Below are 19,697 nucleotides of genomic sequence, written 5' to 3' on the forward strand. Positions count from 1 at the left end.
AGGTCGAATCACCAAACCGGTGTACAATTTTGCAGCTAGCACACCAGTGCTCCTCCTGTGATACGAAGTCGGCCTCCAGATCATAACTCCAGGTGTAGCTCCAGTGCGCCTGGCACGCAGACAGGTTACTTGCAGTGCTCACCTGGTCTCCTTCTAACCAACACAGCAACGAAGCACAACTGGCTTTCATCAGAAAACTCAACAGACCTTCACCCTCCAATAAGGTCTCGCCTGACACTACTGAAGTCACAAAGTGCGGTAGTTTTGGATCAGTGGAATGAACGCTAAAGGTAGTCTGGCTCGGAGCAGTCCTTGAAGTAACCAATTTGTGACAGTTGGTCGTGTCACTGTTGTGCTATTTGCTGGGCAAATTGGTGCTGCAGGCGCACTACGATGCCCCAGAGCCACAATCCGAACACGACGGTCTTCTCTCTCTGTAGTACCCCACGCGGCCGTCTGGAGACCGGTCTTCTTGCTGCCGTACCTTTCCGTGACCACCGCTGCCAGCGATTATGTATACTGGCTACATTCGTGCCAGTCTTTCTGCAATATCGCGGAAGGAATATCCAGCTTCTCGTAGCCCTGTTACACGACCTCGTTCAAACTCAGTGAGCTGTTGATAATGAAGCCGCCGTTGTCTTAAAGACCTTGTTGACTAACATCAACTCACCACGTCCAATCTCAATCGGTCACGACCATTACAGCGCGTATTTAAAGCAAACCTGATTCGCATTCTCATCGTGATGCCTTTAGCACCAGTCATATCCGTGTGGCGCTAAATTTCAATAGACTTCATTTTCTGGATGTAGAAACGCAGCTACCAACTTCCGTTTATCTCGCACATCTGCCTCTTGATGATGCGATTTTTTTTGTCAGTGCAATAAAAAAGTCATCACTATTTCGAAAGCAAAAGGGCAGAGTACAACTCTACAGTGGTTTGCGGGTACGCCGTATGTTTCAGCCACCTCAGCCGGCTGCCGGTTGGAGTGGAGTCCGAGACGCCACCAAAGAGGGCAACATGGCGCCACAGATCAACCCACTGGCGGGGAAGTACGATGGCGACGAGGACTGCCTCTTCATCAACGTCAGCACGCCCAAGGTATGTCTCCGTTACAGCTGCACTGAGCTGCATGAAAACAGAACACTATAAGGACAATGTAGCATGGAATAAAATGTTCACATCTATTAAAAGATTTGGACTACAGCTCAGGCCCAAAAAACGCAGTCTGCACAGGTGTGAGTAGTAAAAGTGGAAACACAAGAGAGATAAGTTTTATAGGGAACGGGGTATGGCAGGATTTCAGTTTATCATGTTGCTGTTCATCACACACGTTGAAGAAGCAACAAATTCGCCAGATCATATTAAGTGACCAATAAGCACTAAGGAGGAGATTTTACTTGCTTATTAGCCTTCACTGCTTCATCTGTCTAATCCACATGTACTTATACAGACCGTCTCAGATAAGGTGTTTGTCTCAGTTATTTACAAAATAATAAGTGAAAGGGATAGTTATTTAAGCAGGTATTTGTAAGAAACATTACCCATGATTTGGTGTTAGGAACATACACTATGTGATTAAAAGTATATGGACACCTTGCTGAAAATGACTTCCAAGTTCGTGGCGCCCTCCATCGGTAATGCTGGAATTCAATATGGTGTTGCCCCATTCTTAGCCTTTGTGACAGCTTCCGCTCTCGCAGGTATACGTTCAGTCAGGTGTTGGAAGGTTTCTTGGGAAATGGCAGCCCATTCTTCACAGTGCAGCACTGAGGAGAGGTATCGATGTCGGTCGGTGAGGCCTGGCACGAATTCGGCATTCCAAAACATCCCAAAGGTGTTCTGTAGGATTCAGGTCAGGACTCTGTGGAGGTCAGTCCATTACAGGGATGTTATTGCCCTGTAATCACTCCGCACAGGCCGTGCATTATGAACAGGTGGTCGATCGTGTTGAAAAATGCAGTCGCCATCCCCGAATTGCTCTTCAACAGTGTGAAGGAAGAAGATGCATAAAACACCAATGTAGGCCTGTGCTGTGACAGTGCCACGCAAAGCAACAAGGTGTGCAAGCCCCGTCCATGAAAAACACCATAACACCACCGCCTCCGAATTTTACTGTTGGCACTACACACCCTGGCAGATGACGTTCACCGGGCATTCACTATACCCACACCCTACCATCGGATCGCCACATTGTGTACCGTGATTCGTCACTCCACACAACGTTTTTCCACTGTTCAATCGTCCAATGTTTACGCACCTTACACCAAGCGAGGCGTTGTTTAGCATTTACCGGCGTGATGTGTGGCTTATGAGCAACCGCTAGACAATGAAATCCAAGTTTTCTCACCCTCGCCTAACTGTTATGATACTTGCAGTGGATCCTGATGCAGCTTGGAATTCCTGTGTGATGGTCTGGATAGATGTCTGCCTATTACACATTACGACCCCTCTTCAATTTTCGGCAATCCTTGTCAGTCAACAGACGAGGTCAGCCTGTAGTCTTTTGTGCTATACCTGCCCCTTCACGTTTCCACTTCACTATCACATCGGAAACTGTGGACCTGTGGATGTTTAGGAGTGTGTAAATCTCGCGTTCAGACATATGACACAAGTGACACCCAATGACCTGACCCCGTTCGAAGTCCGTGAGTTCCGCGCCCCATTTTGCTGTCTCACAATGTCTAATGACTTCTGAGATCGCTGATATGGAGTACGTGGCAGTAGGTGGCAGCACAATGCACCTAATATGAGGAACGTATGTTTTGGGGGTGTCCGGATACTTTTGATCACAGTGTAGTTTATTTAGTTACAAGTAAATTGCACAGAGCTGGAGCTACTAGTTACAAACTTTTAATTATAACATTTTTCTGTCATTTAGCTGATGTATTTAAGCCAAGTGTAAACATGTTTACTTGAATCGAAACTCTATTAACTTTCGACTGTGAACAAAAGAACTCCCAAATTTCAAGGGTTTATGGCAGCATAGTGTAGATAATTGGCTGTGTTGAGATGAACGTCATGATGACGACGTGCCCATTTAAGTGAAGTGTTCAAACGAGTGCCGATTTCCTCGAATGCGCAAGTCAGTGCGCTTTCTGAAAGACCTGCGGTTGAAATGTGAAGTTACCGCTCTCACAGAACATCAAGCTTTCCGCAGAATGTATCCTTACACGGCAGTAAACAAGGCAGGTCGCAAAACATGGACAAACGAGGTTCGATCTGCCCCTGATGTTGACATGTAATTAACATGGAACTCACATGCAACGAGTATACTGACATATTGCCGATGCTCCACGAATGTCAACATGGTGCCACTTAAGCGGCCGTGCGTAGTGTGCTGGATACACTGTGAGATGAATGAGAGGTGGTGACAAGCTGGTGAGCCCAAGCGAAATACTGTTAACAGTTACAAATATCTTTTACTGACTCCACTACATATTGTAGTGAGGCATGCACGCCTCTCTCTTTTGCCCTGGGACGAGACTGACGGAAGGGCAGCGGCTCTGCTCCGAGTGGCTGCTGAGGTGGTGATGGAAGGCCCTGTGGTGAACCGTCAACCTTTGTAGGGAACAGCCATTGACATTAGTGGTCTGCTACCTTCCTCAGTGTCGTACAGCCCCCCACCCCACTCGCATCAACATGGTGGTACCCGAAGACAGCTGGGCACAGGGTATGAGTTGTGGCCCTACAGCTGGAGTGAGGTGGCAGCTGGAGCTGGAGCTCCAAGTCCCTCTGGGAACCCAGTGTTGGAGGCAGCACGCCCGGATGGCAGGCCGGCGGGGCTGCGGCTCCGACTCCCTTGACGGACTAACAGCTGGCGACACGCACAACCCACTCTGCAACAAGCGGCTGCCACTGGCAGGGCCCTCTCGTCTCGCTGTCTGGCGTTGCTCTGTTGTCATGTGGGGCTCTTGGTTTCCAGCGACGAGAAGTGATCCCTGCCTTAGAATTCAGACTTATGGAAGACTGGGTATCCAAAAACAACGGGAATAACATTACCTTGGGCGGAGCTCCTTAGTACGCATTTCTGCCGCTAGGCGTGAATAGCGCAAATCGTTGCCAGTCGAGCGCCGCCTTTGTTGTCGACATGGCTTGTTCTGTTCATCTGCAGTGATTTTTTTTCTAGAGCTGTTACGTTCTTGTTTCGTTTTTTATGACGGAAAGTTCAAATGAACAACGTCGGCAGTGAAGTTTTGTTTTGTGCTTGGTAAAAATGCTTCTGAAACTGTTTTAATTTTGAAAGCATCTTACCTAGACGACGCTATGGGAAAATGTCAAATGTACGAGTTGTTTTCTCGATTAAAAGATGGTAACATGTCGATTGAAGACAAACTTCGTTCTGGTCGACCATCAACTGCCCGAATCTACGAAAATATAGAAAAAATTCGAGAGTTTCAACTCACAGACCGTCCACAGATAATTGATAAACTGTCAAAGATTAGTGAGGTATGTTGGAGCTCTGTTCAGCGATTTGGGAATGAAACGAATTGCTACCAAGTTTGTTCCTCGTGTTCTGACTGACAATCAAAACGAACGTTGAGTTGAAACATGTTGTGCTTTGAAACAATAGCTCGAAACTGATCCAGACTTGCTGTCAAAGGTCATTACTAGTGCTGAGTCATGATGATATGATTACGACCCAGTTTAGCCAGTGGAAGACATCGTCACACCGTCCAAAACATGTCATCAAAACTATGCTGATTTTCTTTTCTGGTGCTAACGACGCAGTTTCTTCAGAGTTCGTTCCCCCATGCCAGACCGTCAATCAAAAAATTTATTTGGAAGTTTTAAGAAGATTACGAAACAATGTTTGTCAAAAAATGATCCGTGGCAGACAAGAGACTGGTTCTTCCACCACGACAACGCACCTGTGGCTCACCCTCCGCTGCTGATTGCAGCAATGTCCCCTGTCACCATTCTGTAGAGTGCTGGTCATGGTGGTGGATGACAGGCATTTAGGTCTAGGCAAAACACTGTTGACATTTAGGAAGAACGCTTTATTGATTACAGTGCATAACATGTCCTCAGGTCGTGGTCGGTGGCTAGCATTGCTGTGTCTGGATTACAGGGTCCTGGGTTCGATTCCTGGCCGGGTTGGGGATTTTCTCTGCCCAGGGACTGAGTGTTTGTGTCGTCATCATTTCTTCCTCATTATCATTATTGAAAGTAGCTAGATTGGATTGTGAAAAAAATTGGACTGCATAAAAATTGGGACTTTGTATGGGCGCTGATGACCAGGCAGTTCAGCGCCCCACAAATCAATCATCATCAGTGCATAAGATAATGAGGCGAGCACGACACTCTGTTGTTCCTGTCTGAGGGTGATGAATGGCCAGTGGCTTCCTCCCTGACTGCTCAGACAGCGCTCGGCATTGCTGATGGAAGGCGCGTGGTCAGCTGTGATCCTTCATATGCCACGCCCATTGCGCTACCTCCCTCGCCGTCGTCAAGCTGATGGCCTCTCACCACACTCGCATCACTACAGAAACCCTCTAATCAAAGTTGGGTGGCGGCTGTCCCTCTAGGGACTTAGCATTGGAGGTTCACATTTATACTAGTGGAGTTCTCCGTCCCCCCCTCTCCCCCGTCTAATAGCCCCCTCCCCCGCCCCTTGGGCTACATATGGCCGTGTCTGCGGCTGGCGAGCAGGGTGGAAGAGGCAGGAATAGGGTGGGTAGAGGATACTCTATCTCTGTTCAGACACTCCAACCGCGTCTTGCGAGTTGAACGGTGCAGGTCTAGCCCTCGTGTTGCCGATAATACAGGAACCCCCGCCGCACTTTGTTGGTATCCTCCGCTTCTGTTGATAGTATCTCGTGAACCTGTATTTCAATGGATTCCTTCATGACTCTGGTCGCAGCTTTCATTTTCGGAACACTAAGTGCAGGGAACTGATATAGGGGAAGAGTTACAGGAAACCATAGACGGCTCTAAGTACTATAGGACTTAACATCTGAGGTCAGTCCCTTAGACTTAGTACTACTTAAATCTAACTAACCTAAGGACATCATACACATTCATGCCCGAGGCAGGATTCGAACCTGCGATGTATGGTTTTAGCAAGTAGCTAATTTTACACCATTGGGCAATATTAAGCTATATAATACGCTTTTTATGTACCTGACATCCTGTGGCCGGCCGCTGTGACCGAGCGGTTCTAGGAGCTTCAGTCTGGAACCGCGCGACCGCTACGGTCGCAGGTTCGAATCCTACCTCGGGTATGGATGTGTGTGATATCCTTAGGTTAGTTAGGTTTAAGTAGTTCTAGGGGACTGATGACCTCAGATGTTAAGTCCCATAGTGCTCAGAGGCATTTGAACCATTACGTGGGCGTTGTTGACATCTCTGCCTACGTTTGCGAACGTGCAGAAACATGCCAGACAGCAATCGTGCATGGAACGATGTTACTGGGGACAGGAATGGCATCAGATAGTGTTTTCAGACGAAACCAGGTTCTGTTTATTTGAAAATGATGGCCGGATATTGGTTCGTCACAGACAGAGGAAGCGGCATCACTATACTGTGTTTGCACGACACATACAGCGCCAACTCAAGGCCTAGTGGTATGGTGTGCTGTTGGGTACAACCACAAATCGCAGCTGCTGCATGTCCAGGGCACTCTACCAGCGTGACGTACGTGAATGACATTCTGTGACCTGTAGCCATACTCTTTCGGCACCATACCCCAGACGCCACTTTTCAGAAAGCCAATGCACGACCACATGTTGCTGCACGAACACTTGCCTTCTTGGTGTCTCTGTATGTCAGTCTTTTGCAGTGGCCCACCATGTCATCAGACTTGTAGCCAATCGAAAATGTGTGGAATGTGGTGAAACGACGTGTGCAGTGAAGTGACCCAATGCTAACCACCACGGATGAACTTCGGAACGAGGTGAGTGTAGCCTGGATGGCTATACCACAGGACGACATTCCCGCCTATAAGGCGTCGATGCCATCCCGCATCTAACAAGTTATCAGGACCGATGTTGGATCCTGTACGTACTAGGTAACAGGACACATGCTGAACCGAGGTATCTGAAATGCTAATAATTGCTGCAGGACGTACTAATGTACATATCCTGTGAATATGAACATCTTATCTCTAGTCGATCAGGGTGCTCTCTTGTTTCTGTACATGAGTGTTTTTTATTCATTCTACTCCAAACCCACATCTCGAATGCTTCAATTTTGTCTCTCCCTTTCTTCAATGTCTAACTTCCCCTGTTGTAAAGGAAAACACCCCACACGAAACATTTAACAGTTTCTTTCTTAATTCTAACCCCTAGTTGGCTGCGTTAATAAGCGTTTGTTTTCTGGATACTTTACTATCGTAATCTCATTTCTGTATACACTGATAGAAACAAAATCAGAAATAAGGACACGTTATGCGACTTAAACGAAAGTTGGTGGGCGTGTCTCTACATCTGAAAGATGATGTCTGTTCAAATTTCGCGCCAGTCGCATGTGGCTCAAGTAGCGCCACTATGAGGATGCAGATCAGGTTGTAACCTCCCCCTCACTTATCGACCTTAATCACAGTGAAAAATTAAACCGCGTGTACCTAATGTAAATTTGGCAAAAGCAATCGTCACCGAAGTTAATCTGTCGGTAAAGAGAGAGGAAAGGGTTACATCTAAATGAAAGGAAAAATGCAAATGAAATTGGTGTAAATTAATTTTGAAAAGGGGTAAAGTTAATAAAGAAAGTAAATGTGCGGTCGTTACGTTAACAATAAATTGGCGTTAATTAGATATTTGAGATTTGGGGAAAATTACGGTCGCCAGTCCCATGGACAACTACTATAATAACTGAAAATTGAAGATTAATTCACATATATTTAGCACTAAAAGCGTGGCAACTGAAGGTTGACACGTGTTGTGTGAAAACTGAATGTTTGTCAGAAGTAATAAATTTCGCTACAGTCTGACTTAATTTAGCAAAAGAATTAATAAAACCGGAATATTGAAAGTTAATTTTGTGACTGAAATTAATAGTGAACTTTGTTTCTGAAGCACTACGAAATTCAATAAAATAAGGTTAGTCTAGGGCTACCTCAACAATCATTTCAAAAACTACTTGAATCTACGCAATTTAGAAATAAAAGATTTAACTTTGAATTAAATGATTCTGATTAACAAAAGTAAAATTTAGTACGTACCAAGCTGAGCTGCAGCCACAGGTAAGCTAAAATATGGTAACAAAACTCGCACTCTTAATTTGTGCTTGTGTATCCTAAATATTGTAACCAGCTAAGAATACTTCAACTGAACTTTGAAATTAAAGCAGTGAAATGGAATGATATTACTTTAATGCTGGTGTTTGAATTTCAACGACACTTGGGTTCATTCTGGAAAAGGAAGGGACCCTGCTTGGTAATGCAATTGGGACAATGAGCAACAAAGGTTCATGCTACGTTGCTGTAATTTAGTGAGAAAAATTTAACAGTTTGAATAGCTGAGGTCTGCCATACAGTTCTAAAACTTTACGTACTTCCAGCCTTCCTTGTTGGTTGATTGAAGGTTTGAAGTCGTCGATCGAAGAGGTGGCGACAGTCACTCATTGTCGGCCATCGCTGTTGCAGACGCTGGATGTTGGCTCGCCTTCTTCTCGACACGGTTACCAGGCGAAACGGGCTCTTCATGTGCGCCAGCTAATGTTTCCTGTCCGCGACACTGTGTCAGAAACTATCATAGCAAGTCGAGCGCAATTACATGCTGTCAAACCCCGAAAGCGCGGCAACTCGTGGGAGCGTCACACAACACACCTGCTCCACTGCACCACCCCAGCCAGACTCTGCTCTGCCCGCGCTCCATGCGGCAGAGTTAACACTACCAGAGATCCTGAACACTTTGGTTCTCCACACGACCTATCGATGTAATCGTTCGATACCATAGTTTTCCCTGGGCCAGACCCAGCGTAAAAATACAAATAATATTTACAAAACAAACCAATTATACATAGACATATATATATATATATATATATATATATATATATATATATATGTGTGTGTGTGTTTAAATAGTAAAACAATAACAATATATAAAGACACAGAAATGTCATATCTTCAGGTAACAAGGAAAAAATTTATAGTACAATAGATGGAAATAGGAGGATATGCATTTCCGGCGTTACAAGGCGTGTCTTAAATACGTGTTACACCAGTCGTGAGCGTAGCTACCCTAGAGATGTAGTGAATCGCTGTGGACCGGGAGTGCCCTTAAGACGCCATTATCAACACCTTTTTGAGTTTAAGCGATGTCGTGTAATAGGGTTACGTTCCTCCGACGATACTGCAGGAAGACATGGCAAAAATCTAGCCACTGAACAAGACTGCTGCCAGTGGTGGTCATGGTAATGTAGAGTCGCAAGAAGACTGGGCCACGTGGCACTGCCGAAAGGGAAGGCCAGCGTGTTCGGAACATGGCTCTGGTTAACCATACTGCATCTGCAACAGCAATTTGAGCAGCGTTTGCCACCACAGTGACGCAACCAACTGTTTCAATTCGGCTACTTCAAGCAGAGCTGCAAGATAGACACCCTATAGCGTTCATTCCAATGGCTCCAAAGCACCACCGTTTGCGACTGCAGTGGGTCAAGCAAGAACTCATTGAAGGGCAGGGTGGAGGTCTGTTCTGTTTCCTGATGAGAGCTGGTTATTATACAGTGCCAGTGATAGCCTTATGTTGGTTAGAAGGAGGCCAGTTGAGGACCTGGAACCAACCTGTCTGCATGATAGACTCCTGCAGTTATGGTGTGGGGTGCGATTTCGTACGACAGTTTCTTGTTGTGGTCTTCAGTCCTGAGACTGGTTTGATGCGGCTCTCCATGCTACTCTATCCTGTGCAAGCTTCTTCATCTCCCACTACTTACTGCAACCTGCATCCTTCTGAATCTGCTTAATGCATTCATCTCTTGGTCTCCCTCTACGATTTTTACCCTCCACGTTGCCCTCCAATGCTAAATTTGTGATCCCTTGATGCCTCAGAACATGTCCTACCAACCAGTCCCTTCTTCTTGTCAAGTTGTGCCACAAACTCCTCTTCTCCCCAATTCTAATCAATACCTCCTCATTAGTTATGTGATCTACCCATCTAATCTTCAGTATTCTTCTGTAGCACCACATTTCGAAAGCTTCTATTCTCTTCTTGTCCAAACTATTTATCATCCATGTTTCACTTCCATACATGGCTACACTCCATACAAATACTTTCAGAAACGACTTCTTGACACTTAAATCTATACTCGATGTTAACAAATTTCTCTTCTTCAGAAACGATTTCCTTGCCATTGCCAGTCGACATTTAATATCCTCTCTACTTCGACCATCATCAGTTATTTTGTTCCCCAAATAGAAAAGCTCCTTTACTACTTTAAGTGTCCCATTTCCTAATCTAATTCCCTCAGCATCACCCGACTTAATTCGACTACATTTCATTATACTCGTTTTGTTTTTGTTGATGTTCATCTTATATCCTCCTTTTAAGACACTATCCATTCCGTTCAACTGCTCTTCCAAGTCCTTTGCTGTCTATGACAGAATTACAATGTCATCGGCGAACCTCAAAGTTTTTATTTCTTCTCCATGGATTTTAATACCTAATCCGAGAATTGTTCTTTTGTTTCCTTTACTGCTTGCACAATATACAGATTGAATAACATTGGGGAGAGGCTACAACCCTGTCTCACTCCCTTCCCAAACGCTGCTTCCCTTTCATGTCCCTCGACTCTTATAACTGCGATCTGGTTTCTGTACAAATTGTAAATAGCCTTTCGCTCCCTGTATTTTACCCCTGCCATCTTTAGAATTTGAAAGAGAGTATTCCAGTCAACATTGTCAAAACGACAGTAGGAGCGGTCAGTGCATATCACAGGCACCACGACGGCAAATCGGCGTCAGTCTTGTGATTGGACATGTTTCGCTGCCATTCCTGGGGATGTCCTATAACAGGATAACACTAGCCCACGTACCGCTGTTGTAACCCAACAGTCCCTACAGGGAGTGACATGTTGCGTTGGCCTGCTCGGTCGGCAGATCTGTCTCAAATCGAGCATATATGGGGCATCGTCAGACATCAACTCCCGCATCATCCGTAAACTTCATTAATTATTTCGAGCAGTTAGTTCATGAGCCCACGCGAATAGCAAACGGTTGTGAAAACACACTTGACCTCTTAGCAACAAATAATCCTGAGTTAATAACGAGCATCAAAACCGATTCAGGGACTAGTCAACACACGGTTGTCGTAGAGAGATTGAATACTGTAATCCCCAAATCATCGAAAAATAAGCGAAAAATATACCCATTCAAAAAACCAGATAAAAACTCACTTGACGCCTCCCTGAGAGACAATCTCCACTCATTCCAAATTAATAATGTAAGTGTAGACCAGATGTCGCTTACATTCAAAGAAATCGTATCGGCAGCAATTGAGAGATTTATACCAAATAAATTAACGAACGACGGAGCAGATCCTCCTTGGTACACAAAACGGGTTAGAACACTGTTGCCGGCCGGAGTGACCGAGCGGTTCTAGGCGCTACAGTCTGGAGCCGCGGGACCGCTACGTTCGCAGCTTCGAATCCTGCCTCGGGCATGGATGTGTGTGCTGTCCTTAGGTTAGTTAGGTTTAAGTAGTTCTAAGTCCTAGGGGACTGATGACCTTAAATGTTAGGTCCCATAGTGCTCAGAGCCATTTGAACCATTTGAACCATTTGAAGAACACTGTTGCAGAAACAACGAAACAAACATGCCAAATTTAAACAAACGCAAAATCCCCAAGTTTGGCGATCTTTTACAGAAGATCGAAATTTAGCGCGGACTTCAATGCAAGATGCTTATAACAGTTTCCACAACGAAACACTGTCTCGAAACCTCGCAGAAAATCCAAAGAGATTCTGGTCATATGTGAATTATGCTAGCGGCAAGAAACAATCAATGCCTTCTTTGTGCGAGAGCAATGGAGATTCTATCGAAGACAGTGCTGACAAAGCAGAGTTATTAAACACAGCATTCCGAAATGCCTTCACAAAAGAAGACGAAGTAAATATTCCAGAATTCGAATCGAGAACAGTTGCCAATATTAACGTAGAAGTAAATATCCTCGGAGTAGAAAACAACTTAAATCACTTAATGAAAGCAAGTCTTCTGGTCCACACTGTTTACCAATTAGGTTCCTTTACGAGTATGCTGATGCATTAACTCCATACTTAACAACCATAAACAACCGTTCGATCGACGGAACATCCTTACGAAAAGACTGGAAAGTTGCACAGGCCACACCAATGTTTAAGAAAGATAGTAGGAGTAATCCACTAAATGACAGGCCCATATCGTTAACGTCGATATGCAGCAGGACTTTAGAATATATATTGTGTTCGAACATTAGGAATTACCTCGAAGAAAACGGTCTTTTGACACACAGTCAACATGGGTTTAGAAAACATCGTTCCTCTGAAACATAACTATCTCTTTATTAATATCAAGTGTTGAGTGCTATTGACAAGGGATTTCAGATCGATTCCGTATTCCCGGATTTCCGGAAGGCTTTTGACACTGTACCACACAAGCTGCTTGTACTTAAATTGCGTGCTTATGGAATATCGTCTCAGTTATGTGACCTTTCGGAGAGGTCACAGTTCGTAGTAATTGAGGGGAGGAACACATAGAAAATGTTGTGGGGAAGACTAACCAAAGACTGCGTTTTATTGCCAGGACAGAAAATGTAACAGACCTACTAAGGAGACTGCCTACACTACGCTTGTCCGTCCTCTTTTATAATACTGCTGTGCGGTGTGGGATCCTTACCAGATAAGACCGACGGAATACATCGAAAATATTCAAAGAACAGCACGTTTTGTATTATCGTGAAATATTGGAGAGAGTGTCATAGAAATGATACAAAATTTGGGCTGGAAATCATTCAAATAAATGCGTTTTTCGTTGCGACGGAATCTTCTCACGAAATTCCAAACACCAACTTTCTCCTCCGAATGCGAAAATATTTTGTTAACACCGATCTACATAGGGAGGAACGACCACCAAGATAAAATAAGGGAAATTAGAGCTCGTACGGAAAGATACAGGTGTTCATTCTTTCCGCGCGCTATAAGAGATTGGAATAAAAGAGAATTGTGAAGGTGGATCGATGAACCCTCTGCCAGGCACTTAAATGTGATTTGCAGAGTATCCATGTAGATGTAGATGTAGATGTAACCTTCCCTGCGTTTGTAGCGCATTAATCTTTGTAGTATATATGTCTGACTAGTAAGATAAATGAAGATATGAGAATGGTACATGTTTTCCTGTTTGTTATTTTACGATACGTTTAACACGTATGGAATTCTATCCTACAAACTGATTTCTAGCACCTCTACAACATAATACATGAACATCCTCATGCTTGTATTCAACATTCTGACTGTTACACCAGATACTAATCTACCAGAATTTCACATTGGCAGTGGCTTATCTCGTGCTTACTGAAACCTATGATCTTGCAATGTTAATCACTTAAATATATTACCTAGTCAACGGTTTTCCCGAAATTTCATTAGCGTGCATTAATTATTTTTTGGTGTGGCGATTTTTTTCGGTCAGTGTGTAAGTGTGGTGTCTGTTCTGTCGGGCATCCCGGACAGAACAGACACCAAACATATAAGTAGTAATGTCAGTGAGCATGGACGAACCATGGTAATGTCAGTGAGCATGGACGAACCATGGTAATGTCAGTGCGGATGCACACCTCGTCCCAACGTTTGTGGGATTCAGCCAAAAGCTACTAGGAAAGGGGTTGATTGGCAGTGGACGCTACTAGCGAGCCACAAGTTGAAAATTTGGATTGGGTTGGGAGTGTGTCCACGTAGCCGATGGAGTTAAGGTGACCACTCGCATAAAGAGGGAAATCTGGGCTCGAGACCTGGTCTTTTACCAATTTTCACTTGTCATATGCGGCCAATGTCTTCGTCACTCTTAAAACCTCAATCTTAATTGCTTTTTACTGCTCGAGCTATGACCATGCGTCCAAAAAACCGGTATTATCCAATCCTCCTCATTTTGTACCTTGTGTTATTTTAGCTTTCATATCTTCGTTATCATATAATTTCATCGTGTTTGTGTTGATTTTCATTGTGTACATTTGCAATCTATCCTCAAGTCTGGATTCGGTACTCTTGCAACCCATCATCAAGTCCGGATATTGTTCTTTAAACAGAGATACGTGAGGCAATATTGACCCTACGACTTATCTTAGAAGCTAGATTAAGGAAAGGCAAACCTACGTTTCTAGCATTTGTGGATTTAGAGAAAGCTTTTGACAATGTTGACTGGAATAGTCTCTTTCAAATTCTGAAGGTGGCAGGGGTAAAATACAGGGAGCGGAAGGCTATTTACAACTTGTACCGAAACCAGGTGGCAGTTATAAGAGTCGAGGGACATGAAAGGGAAGCAGTGATTGGGAACGGAGTGAGACAGGGTTGTAGCCTCTCTCCGATGTTATTCAATCTGTACATTGAGCAAGCAGTGAAGGAAACAAAAGAAAAATTCGGAGTAGGTGTTAAAATTCATGGAGAAGAAATAAAAACTTCGAGGTTTGCCGATGACATTGTAATTCTGTCAGAGACAGCAAAGGACTTGGAAGAGCAGTTGAACGGAATGGATAGTGTCTTGAAAGGAGGATATAAGATGAACATCAACAAAAGTAAAACGAGGATAATGGAATGTAGTCGAATTAAGTCGGGTGATGCTGAGGGAATTAGATTAGGAAATGAGACACTTAAAGTAGGAAAGGAGTTTTGCTATTTGGGGAGCAAAATTACTGATGATGGTCGAAGTAGAGAGCATATAAAATATAGACTGGCAATGGGAAGAAAAGCGTTTCTGAAGAAGAGAAATTTGTTAACACCGAGTATAGATTTAAATGTCAGGAAGTCGTTTCTGAAAGTATTTGTATGGAGTGTAGCCATGTATGGAAGTGAAACACGGACGATAAATAGTTTGGACAAGAAGAGAATAGAAGCTTTTGAAATGTGGTGCTACAGAAGAATGCTGAAGATTAGATGGGTAGATCACATAACTAATGAAGAGGTATTGAATAGGATTGGGGAGAAAAGAAATTTGTGGCACAACTTGATTAGTAGAAGGGATCGGTTGGTAGGACACGTTCTGAGGCATCAAGGGATCACCAATTTAGTATTGGAGGGCAGCGTGAAAGGTAAAAATCGTAGAGGGAGACCAAGAGATGAATACACTAAGCAGATTCAGAAGGATTTAGGTTGCAGTAGTTACTGGGAGATGAAGAAGCTTGCACAAGATAGAGTAGCATGGAGAGCTGCATCAAACCAGTCTCAGGACTGAAGACCACAACCACAACAACTGTTTTATCTCCAAGTAGAACTGTCTACTACGTTGTGCTTTATCCTTCAGCTGCCGTCAGAGAGCTCTGGCGGCCTGTTGCCAGTGATGTTTATGGTCCACGGAGGAGGACTGGCCCTTCTGTCGGGCAATGAGGACTTCGCCTGTCCAGACTTCCTCGTAGAGAAGGGCGTCGTCTATGTGTCCATCAACTACCGCCTTGGAGTGCTGGGTGAGTACATAAAAACGTCATTCAAGTTAACGTGAGCTGGTGACATTGTGAGAATGAAGAACTATCGACGAGATTTCAATTTTAAAACTTACCTTGCATACTGATTGTTCCAAGAAATTTCGGGCGAACTGTTGGGTCTCAGTAATTTGCTGCCACGATCTTTCGGCTTAGGGTCTTGTGGCCACCTCCAGACGACTAAATCCTGAAGTGCCCTGTTTAAGATCATACATTGTGCAGCCAGGAATCACTGCAAATGGGTTTCTTGACTGGATGTGTTTTGCTGCAAGTCTGTGTACTGCCGAGAGCGTTCACCACTGTGAAAGCCCGCCCCCATCGATGTCAGACCTGAAACGCACGCTAAATTACGCAGGGCTAGCAGGTAATTAGGGCTGTGGAAAGGGCCAAGGGAGTTGCGGTCGGATTCATTTCACAATTGTAATTGATTATCATTTCGTTCACAAATACACATTTCTAAGAATTAAATTTACTTCGCGGCTGAAGGCCTCCAAACAGATGCTTTAGGATAAGTTCAATTTTGAAAAGACATGACACACATTTAAGTTCACGAATAAGATAAATCGTATACATAGATGAAATCAGCATGGGGAGCGGCTGAAGGCCGCCGGATTAATTGTGTGTGTGTGTGTGTGTGTGTGTGTGTGTGTGTGAAATCTTATGGGATTTAACTGCTAAGGTCATCAGTCCCTAAGCTTACACACTACTTAACCTAAATTATCTTAAGGACAAACACACACACCCATGCCCGAGGGAGGACTCGAACCTCCGCCGGAATCAGCCGCACAGTCCATGACTGCAGCGCCTTAAACCGCTCGGCTAATCCCGCGCGGCCTGGATTAAATCTTCAAAATTCCAAATACACTATGATGATTACTGAAGGCAGAAGGCCACAATGTTTTAAGATGCTAACAGGATTTATGACCCACAAGGTGCACAGAAAGAGATAAACAAACGCAATACGATGGCTGGAGGCCGCAAAGTTAAATTCTGCAAATTAAGGAAATATATATTGCAACAATCGGTAAAAGTTTAAAAATTTCCTTTTTGCAACACCAACGCCGAAAGCCCCAAAATAAGTTGTAAAATCTTTCAGAGGAAATTACAATAACCTTTCAAAAGCAGAAGGCGATAATGTTTGGATTTGAAGGAAACTGAGAACATGTTTCCAGGGCTGAAGGCCCACAACTTACCTTGCCAAATTGAAAATATAAAATACAGTTAAACTACAACAACATTAACACTACCAAAATGATAATTAAGAGAACGGCATTCAGGAGTCTGCAGTGGATCGGTCTGCCTTCGTTCACTTAGGCGAGATAGGCGGTGAGTCCAACTACACTTAATTCGTGCGAACGCAACCAAGGGACAGTCACGGACCGACCGACCAACCGCTTGCTTGCCACGACGGAGTACACGAGAATTCAACGCCCCAAAAAGTTACAAGTATCACTATCCCCAAACAAACGCGTATGTGAACTGACTTGCCAAAACTACACACCATGTTGGGCAGGAACAACAGGTGAGGAAAAGCACACTGCCTAAAAACTACGGCCGGCTGGAGAGGCCGAGCGGTTCTAGGCGCTACAGTCTGGAACCGCGCAACCGCTACGGTTGCAGGTTCGAATCCTGCCTCGGGCATTGATGTGTGTGATGTCCTTAGGTTAGTTAGGTTTAAGTAGTTCTAAGTTCTAGGGGACTTATGACCTCAGAAGTTAAGTCCCATAGTGCTCAGAGCCATTTGAACCATAAAAACTACGTTAGCGGCCGGGGCAGGTAACCAGAACATTAATGGCCACAACGCAGAAAATTCCGCTGATGACTATGGGTAAATTAATTTGATCAATTTCACCTGACGGCGGCTATCTCGAACACTTCACTCGTTGGTGCTCATAGGAAACCTCCACAACAACAACGCCGGAACCAACAACGTTATGCTGAAAACCACTTAACCTTCACGTCCTGGGTCGGCGAGCGACGATGCTCGTACCTATCAGACAGCTCCAGACAGACTCCGACACTGCACAGAGACCGCCAGCGTCCCAGTCGACTATGCCGCACGGAGATGTCCTCGGACCAACCCACCGACCAACAATCCACCAAAAGGCTTAAGTGATGCGTGGCGGCAACGGTCGGGCGGGTGATGTCCACGCAGGGCTCACTGTTGATGCAAGCTGGCGACTGGCTGGTTCGGACTGCGTTCAAGACGCGTTGCAACTGACTGCCAGGGCCCAACTCACGACCCGAACTGCCGCCGTAAACTCTCCCCCTCACACGTTCCGACTGGTGCCACGACAGATGACAACCGGGAAGTCATAGCAGACGAGCAAAGATCCCACCAGAGTGGATATATCGATACGCGCTACTATCGCCGATGACTCTCAAGGAAAACAGCAATTCAGTAACGCCAGTAATTTAAATCATCGTGGTGAGATAGAAATACGTTAAAACAGGGCGTAAAAATACCAAATGGTGGGAGAGCGAGCCATGCACGGCTCAAGATCGATCATCTTGATACAGCAGAATCCCAGAAGGACACCGGCTACCCAGAGCTCCAAGTTCTTCTCCGACACGATTCCATGCATTATCAAACTTCAAAGCAGCATCCTGATTACCATCAGATGGTTGTGCTTCCACTAATTCTATGGCAATGGAGCTCCGAAAGTTTGAAGTGTTTGCCGCAGGTATTGCGCGATTGTATTTCATCGCATTACGAGCAGAAATGCACTGATTCAGAGGGCTGAGAGGAGATCTCTGTCCGAACCTTTGAAGCGTCTTCGACGCTAGTGCAACATTATTAGAGTTCATTCAATTATCCGCAATGTTTACAAGTCGTCATTCTTTCGCTCCAGCCTCGGCTGTTATTCATTCGGCTGCATGTTGGATTCTGGCTGATATTCGTTGAGTCAGCTCAGTGGCTGCACTCCCAGGAGAAGGTGTCAGCGATTCTGGTTCCGCAGTGGGTTGCCGGCGAGAAGTGGCGGCCATTGCCCAGCGTGAAATGATCTCACACTGGCTTCCAGAGTATCCTCGACCCCACTCCAAATTCTACGATAACCCTTGATGACCCACCCACAATGTACACTCTTTGACATAAAACTCGACCGGCGGCCGGCCGCTTCAGAGGCTAAGTCCGCGCCGTTCGCGACATGGGACAAACTGACCACCTCGTTAATTCTCTAAGTCCGGCTATCTGCACAATCTGGCAACACTGTAGACTGCGGCACTTCCTGGAGGACGTCTTGTCCGATGTTAGAGAACGGAGAGCCTGTTTACACCCGTGGTCTACCGGTAGCAAGCGTTCTTTCTGTCTATGATGGCTGTGGATCGAGACCAGCTAGAGTGAAACATTTTTATAGACTCTTCTATCTGAATGGTGAACACGCGAATTTAATGGTAGCAGATTTAATCTATTTCACTTTCTGACACACCGATAACAAAATTTTACCCAGTAAGCATTTTGCGTCAGATTTCTAGTATGCGGCAAAGCTCCGAGATCCACTTGCTGGCTACCGGCAGCGGACGTGGCGACAGCAGCGGCGCTGCACTCCCCCGTTCTTTATCGAAAGCGCCTGCTACCGCTCATCGCTTTTGATAATTTAAAACGCTTTATTATCATTAAATGTTGCTAATACATTTTTAAATGTTGCTAAACAGAAAATTTCTACGATTTTCGCTCACGCTCGAAAGTAACGGAGAATTACTGTATTACATTAATCGGCAAGAGCTGAGTATGGCCTGAAATTAATTTTATAGACTGAGACGAAAGTGATAGTTGAGGTCATCACATTTAAACCAGAAAATGATATCGCTTTTGAGGCTTCAGAGAACGGAAAGGAACTGCTAACGCTGGTGTCAGGAAAACTCTACAGTTAAATGGTATTGCAAAAGTTTAGAAGAGAGGAAGTATATTAATCAACATGTTCACTTCATAAACAACCTCCTGACATGTTAGACCTATATGACGAACGAAGCTCAAATTCGTATCGTTTCCGAAACTAGTTCACAGTGAACCACCTTGGCATTTGCAAAGCAGACATCCGTGATATTAACATAATTTACTAAGTCGACATTGCACGAAGATTTGTGTGTAAAGG

The 19,697-nt window shown here is 44.7% G+C and overlaps 1 protein-coding gene across 2 annotated transcripts in view; it reads left to right on the forward strand.

Annotated features, from left to right (window-relative positions):
- LOC124551017 (esterase FE4-like) overlaps window positions 1-19,697 on the forward strand; it is a 290,102-nt gene that overhangs the window by 190,007 nt on the left and 80,398 nt on the right. The window contains exons 2-3 of one of the 2 annotated variants that reach the window (XM_047125863.1): window positions 962-1,099; window positions 15,426-15,585. The exons of the other annotated variant lie outside the window; for it this stretch is intronic. Of the exons in view, the coding sequence (XP_046981819.1) occupies window positions 962-1,099; window positions 15,426-15,585 (298 nt within the window). The remainder of the gene's footprint in view (window positions 1-961; window positions 1,100-15,425; window positions 15,586-19,697) is intronic. 2 annotated transcript variants of the gene reach the window in all.

The sequence above is a fragment of the Schistocerca americana genome, chromosome 9, assembly GCF_021461395.2.
Source record: "Schistocerca americana isolate TAMUIC-IGC-003095 chromosome 9, iqSchAmer2.1, whole genome shotgun sequence".
Taxonomy (NCBI): Eukaryota; Metazoa; Arthropoda; class Insecta; order Orthoptera; family Acrididae; genus Schistocerca; species Schistocerca americana.